At 39.7% G+C, this 7,480-nt stretch overlaps 1 protein-coding gene across 2 annotated transcripts in view; it reads left to right on the top strand.

Annotated features, from left to right (window-relative positions):
* Positions 1-632: 632 nt before the first annotated feature.
* Positions 633-7,480, top strand: part of ppp2r2d (protein phosphatase 2, regulatory subunit B, delta) — a 45,149-nt gene continuing 38,301 nt past the window's right edge. Inside the window, exons 1-2 of one of the 2 annotated variants that reach the window (XM_063002895.1) lie at positions 633-803; positions 4,533-4,607. In XM_063002895.1, coding sequence (XP_062858965.1) covers positions 797-803; positions 4,533-4,607 — 82 coding nt within the window. In that variant the 5' untranslated portion in view covers positions 633-796. Of the gene's footprint in view, positions 804-4,513; positions 4,608-7,480 lie in introns of those variants that run through there. The other variant, XM_063002894.1, reaches the window with a different exon arrangement.

Below are 7,480 nucleotides of genomic sequence, written 5' to 3'. Positions count from 1 at the left end.
ACTGTTTGTAATTGTATTTAAGTGTTTTTTTTATATATATTATATTTGTGTTAATTATAGTGCATGTGTCAAAAGCAACCCCATTATTTTACATTAGCCTAAAATATATGCAGTTCCATGGGACCATGGAACGCATTAACATGTTTCACATACATACTTATGAGAAAAAATACCTTGAAAGTCAACGCCTTTTAAAGTCGACGCCACTCCCAGAACCAAGTGATGTTGAGTTTCAAGGTACCACTGTATTTTATATCAACTTACTGTATATTATGTACCTTCTGTGTGTATTTTTTCTAATGTATAGACACACATTTTATTCTTTAAGTACATTTATATTAAATAATTTAATTATAAAAATCATTTCATGTTTTTTTCTCCAACCAAGGGCGTTTTTCATGGATTTTACTCACTGCGTAAAGTTGCCGCATACAGTATATTCTCCTATAACATGATTTAAGTGCGTCTCAATGGCGCAGCTTTTCCGCAATTCATACGTCATTTAACGCTCTATAATAATAGACACGATGATTTGTAGCTTTGCGATTTTGCGCAAACCATGCGCCGCCCGTATTTTTTTGAGCTTTTGCTAGAGCGTCCATTTAATGACGTCACGGCATCATGTCGACTGGCGATGTGCGCCATCTTGGGCAGAAATAAAATCACGGGGGCAATTTTGCCTGCACCGATTCGAGACTCAAATCAGATGTGCGTTTGAATAATCGCGCTGCAGTTTAACGGTAACAGAGGCGGTGATATTCGGAATAGTAATCGGACCCGGCGCAGAGCTAAAGCGATGGCAGGTAAGAGACTGTGCTAACTCAGTGATCATAAACGCGGCCTACACACACTCACTCACTCACACACACGCACAGCACAGAGTTTCTAACATTATACAAACCCGGTCAGCTAGAGACACACGGGGCTTAATTAGGAATAAAATAAACTAATAATTATTCTAAAACGACGACACGGTTCATTAAAGTTCGGCATTCAGTAGCGAAATAGACGCCGGTGAATGTTCTAGTGCTAGTTCATTGGAATTGGCGGGGCTAGGCTGGTGGCAGCTCTTCTACTGTAGACTTGGAGCATTATTATTAATAATTTGTCCCTAATGCAATCTATAAATTTTAACATTTCTACCTTTTTTTCGAAATAAGAGACGAAAACATTGCAAATAATTTGTTAAACCTGTTTAACATTTCAAAATTAGCTCACTTCACCGGTAGCTAGCATACACAGACTGAAAACACCTAGAGTGTAAAGATTAAAATAGACACTTAACAAATACACACCTAAAATCATGCTTTAATACTTAAAATACCTAAATCTACAACGAAGATAAAATACTAGATTTAAAGAATGATTTATTAGCCCCTCCCAAGCACAACACCCCAGTATATTTTCTTTTTTAAGCAAAGGAAAAAAAATATCAACGTTGGAATATTCCCATATATTACTGTATGACTATTACTAGGTATTGTCAGATGTCAGAGCTTACATTGTGTGTGTGTGTGTGTGTGTGTGTGTGTGTGTGTGTGTGTGTGTGGGTTTGGGTTTGGCATGGCTAAGGCCCCACAATGGATTGGTGTCCTATGTGGGTTGTGTTGCTACATTTTGCTTAGTGATTCTGGAAAAGTTAGACCCACTGCAACCCTGACTGTATGTATGAGGAACAATATGGGCACTTGGTTGGCACAGCGGTAACGCTTGCCCATTATCTCTGAGACCCGGGGTTCGAGTCTCAGCGGTGCCGTCATAGAATAGAATGCCTTTATTTGTCGTTTATACATATACAGGTGTACAGTACAGTGAAATTCTTAAAAAATTCTTCGCCAATCCCGGCTTCCAAACAAGCGCAGGGTCAGCCATTGTACGGTGCCCCTGGAGCAGAGAGGGTTAAGGGCCTTGTTTAAGGGCCCAACAGTGGCAGCATGGCAGAGCTGGGATTTGAACTGTCAACCTTTCAGTTAATAGCCCAAAGCTCTACCCACTAGGCTACCCCTGTCCCATCAGCCGATCAGCCTGTTGGTTGACAGGTGTGATGGCTGAAACTTGTCAGTGCACTCTCAGTGCTGATCACAAGCCTGTATAAAAATGGGATGGTAGGGCGTCTGGCATGAAACCTTTTGCCAAGTTCGGGTATGACGACTTCTGGAACAATATTGTAATATTTTCATACTTTTCATGGTCGTGTATGGTCGTATTGTCAGGTGTCAGTGCTCACGTACATCCAACACAAACGGTTAGAGTCCTAAAATATCGAGGAAGGGGAGGAAAAAAGAATGGCTTGGTGAATTGGGAAGGGCTAGGGGAAGTGTTAATGAGGGTATATGCCGGCATGTAAAACCCAGATACATTTAAAAGCAGCAGTAAAGAGATTTGATCTACAGCCAGTGAGCTATATACATACACGGATTTAACAGTAGCACAATAAGCAGTTGCTATAAATAGTTGGCTCTGTTGTGCTGTGAAGGGTGTTCTTTTTTAAGGGGTGTTGTTAGTGTATAACCTGGGTGGGAATCACCATTACTAAATAAATAACTCTAAAGATAACACCCAACTAGTTGGCAGTAAAGAATAGACCTAAAACGTTTTCCATTGTTGCTTTATTAGCAATAATCAACACAGGTAGCAGGAAATACACTTCTCCACTAAACAAGATAAGACTGTATGAGTAATGACACACAGGGTTGCCAGGTCTAGCAGAAATGTCCACTCCAAAGTCTGTCTAAAAATTGCCATTCAGAAAATCTAAGGTTACATACATTAAACGGCAAAATAACTACCAATGTGCTCTTAAAACTTCAGTTCATCTTACTTTGTTCATCTAACTTGTATTCTAGTTCATAGGTTTGAAAGGCATTGTGTTTACAATGGTATTATCAGTATTGTTTTAACAGTATATTATTAATGTCGCTATACTTTCCAGTCAAGAACATTAAATATTAACACATAAAAACCACTAAAGCAACTGAATTTGACTGTTCTATTCTTTCCTCTCCTGTACTCTCTTCTCCCCTCCGATCCTCTTTGTCTGTTAACGATTTCTTTTTATTCCTCCATTATTTCTGATTAGAATTTCAGGTCACAAGGAGCTATTTTTAACTTTTGGACAGTCCTTCTCATCTGCTTTCTGTCGTCACTCGAGCTCAAGCATACATGCAATTTTGACCGTTTGCTATTTTCTGTTCTGTCTTTTTCTATCATGAATCTTCAAGAGCCGTTTTCAAAGTCTTTGTTTTACTGCTTTGCTGTGCAGCTTCCTATTAATTTGCATTTTAATTATGAACTATTCACAGTCTTGGAGCTTTTTCTTCTCTAAACAGTTGTGCTATCTTCCTCGTCTTCCTCAGCAAGTGCAGAGTAGACATTCATTATAATTTATTTTGTATGATTTGTAATAAAAAGCTTTTTGGTGGTCGAGGGAAACTTTTCAAAACTCTTATTGGGTATTTGTCTTTGCAGTCACCTGCTGTTTAGGCACTGATGTTAGATGCTAAATCCAGTGCCTCGTTTTAGCCCCGCCCAAAGGGGACAGGTGTCTAACCAAAATCTTCCTGATTTTTGGTGTGTGCATGTCCACCTATGCACATCCATGTTCTGTAATGCCTCTGTGTATTTAAAATAATAAAAGAAATATTGCCTTATCGTTAATAGCAAACGTTGCCAAAAATAAGTCTGTTTTTGATCTGTCAGACCTGATCTTTCCATCTCTAAGCTGAGCTGACTTGATTTATATTTTTTCTTATTACAAATAGCTTTATTTCTATACTGTTGAGTAAAAATAATGACGCTGTTTGATCCCTTGAATTGAACAATATGCTGTTTAAAATCTACATTATGAAAGCTCAACTGGTTCATCTTACAGTTCTACATTACTGCCATGTTCGCTACGTTACCCTGTTTCTCCTTAAATAAAGTATAGAGATGGGTTGATATAAAGCTCTTTCATGAGTTGGTTATCGGTTAAAAGAAACTGTCGCTACTATCAACCTGGACGGGCGCTCATATAGGCGTGATTGGCTTTGCCTGAGACGGGAACAGGCTGACTTCATTGCTGCTGCACATTTGCTTCCTCTCTGCACTAGTGATCAATGATCTGGAGTGCTTAGCGCATCTCTCTGAATGCAATGCATCACTCTATGCTTCCAAACTGGGCAGGTGTAAAAGATGTGACTGGTGACTGCATTCTTGTGAGAGAGGGTATGTAATAGTCTCAGCTTCTCTGTGCCGGCACATCCAGAGCAGTACTAGTAGCAGGATTCTTATGAGGGGGAGACTAGATCAGGTTGCAAAGATGGAGGGGTATTTACTCCTCTAATTCATACAATTGTAGCAAAAAGTAACATTTTGCGATGTACTGTTACTGTGAATTATGTTCCTTGATGTGAGATCTTGCATTTATTCCTTATTGCTCATATTACCTTAGAACATCGCCAGAATAATATATTTTTAACTATTATGTTGCAAATAATTACTGTAATTGTATTATTGCCAGATTTTAATGTTAATGGTTTGTATTTTCACAGGGGTCGGTGGAGGGAATGACTTCCAGTGGTGTTTTTCTCAGGTGAAGGGAGCAGTGGATGAAGACGTGGCTGAAGGTAAAGTGCACTAGGTTCTTCTAAAAACGTGATTTCATTATTCAGTGGCAGATTTTGCCAGCTGTAGGTATTTTACATAGTGGTGTTATTAAAAGTGTGACTGATCGAAATCTTAGAAGTCTAAGAAGTCTTAGTTTAAAAGTCTAACCGAGAATACCTTTACAATGCCTTTAAACGCACAGTAGGAGCAACAAGTTTAGACAGGACTTTGGGTGGTAATCAGCATAGCTTGGAAGCTGTTCTAATATGTCTTACAAGTCATTTTGCAAAGCGAGTTTTGGATTTGAAGATTTGAAGATTGAGAATTGCTCTTCTAATATCCAGATACTGAATTCTTAAGTATGTAGTATGTAGCAGAATAACGCAGGGGTTTTCAACCTTTTTGGACATGGGCATCCTTCTGTGTGCTGGCATTAAACTTACCTCCCCCAACTCAACCCTTGCCCAGAAACAATTGTGAATGCTCTTGGCATGCTAAATAATACACATGATGCAATTTTGCTGATTAAAATTTTTACTTTAAAAAGATAATACAACCCTACCTTATTCAATGCGACGGCTGAGCCTGTTTCTTGTCCGAGCACATGATAGAAACTATGTGTTCAACATCAGTGACAGCCAGTCGTAAATCCTAAGTGGTACTTGCTTTTGTAGATGAGAGCAGAAAATGTTAGAGCCAAATAGAGGCAAAAGTACATCAATTGCTAAGTTTGATACAATTGATAGTTCAGAACACTCTGCTTGATTGACAGCCAGAACTGCTGATGTAGATTGCTTATCTGCACTGGTGCTATTGGAATGGACGGCCTTGCTAGTGGAGTCCTTGACTGAAACGACGCAGTCATTGTTTTTGTCACCGATTTATCTTTACTGTTAGCCCTATTTTTAAGTATTGCTAGCCAGTGAACTGAGTTGGATAACATTAGACATGCGTGTGTGCGTGGTCAGCGAGACTAATCAAATATGACTAAAATCTCGTAATGTCCAGCACCCCTGGGCAGGTACTCGCGCACTCCCCCTGGAATCAAGTACAGTACAAGGGGTGGCTCAGGGGGCAGCACTGTCGCCTCACAGCAAGAAGGTCCTGGGTTCGATTTCCAGGTGGGACGGGCCGGGTCCTTTCTGTGTGGAGTTTGTATCCAATAAGTAATTACATTGCATCCAGAGTTGTGGTCTGTACAATAAAAATGCTGCTTTTGACACTTGAACTCTTAACAGTGTTGTTTCCCTATTAACTATCCAAGAGGTATTATACACAAACACCAAAACCATGAAGCAAGGTGGAGGGTGCTAGCAGACTAGCAAAGCAAAATAGGCATTTCATTCCATTTGCTTTTTATGCTATCTGTTGCTCGTGCCAGGATGTAAGCCTACAAGTAGACATATTGTAACTTGTTTCAAGTAACCAGTTAAACCTGTTCAGCCAGTCCACATAACAGTATTCTAAAGTTAAGGCTGTGCAAAATTTTTACAGGATCCAGTTGAGATAGATGGGTGGGGTGTAGACGTGTACTCATTAAAAGGAAAGAAATGTTTTGTTGCTTATATTTAACTCTTAAGCCTCAGGAGTTTATTATGTCACATTAAGTAGTGGAGTTATGTTTTGTACATTGATCTGCGGCCTGTCCATCCAATGAGGACGTTGGTGATTGGCTACTGATGCGAAACCTCCTTATTGCTTTTATACTACAGTTAATATTTTGATAATGTGTTTGTTTAATAATTGTTCCATATGTGTGTAAGAAGTGGCACATATGCACAGTCTAGGGGGCAGATTTTGTCAAATGTCATTCATCAAGAGTTAACCAAAAAATGACAAGCTTATAGAGTCCTACGGCATTATAAACAAATCAGTAAGTTTCATATCCACCTATATTTATACTTTATTTGGTAAGAAACGGTGTAACACCGTGGACGTGGTGTAATGTAGAATCGTAAGGTGAACAGAAACAGTCTGAGCAGAATCGGTTCAGCTTTCAGAATGAAAATTTTAAACTGTAGTCGGTAGCAAATAGTTCATTATACTTGCAGTCAGTATATTAAAGCTCTTCCTGACATTAGTGTAGTTATAAGAGAATAAGCAAAGTTTTACCTTCTTAATGTGACATGATGCAAAATATCCACATCATTACACACAGATCACGTACAGTGTTTAACATGCAGGCACAAAGACGTAGACAATTAGTCTTCCGCTGCTGGGGATCCCGATTGTGTTCGTGGAGGATATATTAATTGCCCCATTTCCACATGAGCAGTCCCGCCCGTGTCTCTGTGGATTCACACATGAGGCTCCTCCAGGGTCCTTGCACGTGTTTGAAGACCCCACCCATTTTATTAATCCAGTCCTTTCCCACCCAGCAGACTTCATGGCAAATTTTTTTCTGCTTCAGGCACTGCCAAATGTGCCCGCTAGATGGCACCCAGTTGACCGGTAGCAGAGCTGAGATTCAGACCGGGGTGTTCAGAATCTCAGCTTTGGTGATTTAAGACGTTTTTGACCGAAAGTTAACTGCAGCAGTTTCTCCCTAAATGCTGTAAGTTTGTGCACCTAGGTGCTGCTGCTCACTGCAGGTGTGCATGAGTCTCAAATCAGCTGTCTGAACTCTCACAGTTCAAATCAACTATCAGCTGAAATGAATTTAAATGAAGGTTTAAAGCCGCAGCACTAATTGAACAATGACTTCTTTGTCCATTAGTCGTTTGGACACTACCACCCCCAGCCTTGAAGCTTAAATAGTGCATTTTATTTGAGTGATTGGTTGGAGTGGCACTTATTCAGTCTTCGCTTTAGGTGTGTGTAAAGGTTGTTTTAGTGGATTAAGTGTGTGGGATATTGAATTTGCAGTGAGAAGCACAAAACGTTGTTATGAGAC

This window comes from Trichomycterus rosablanca, chromosome 10, assembly GCF_030014385.1.
Source record: "Trichomycterus rosablanca isolate fTriRos1 chromosome 10, fTriRos1.hap1, whole genome shotgun sequence".
Classification (NCBI taxonomy): Eukaryota; Metazoa; Chordata; class Actinopteri; order Siluriformes; family Trichomycteridae; genus Trichomycterus; species Trichomycterus rosablanca.
Note: the sequence above shows the minus strand (reverse complement) of the source record. Positions and strands in the feature narration are given on the sequence as shown.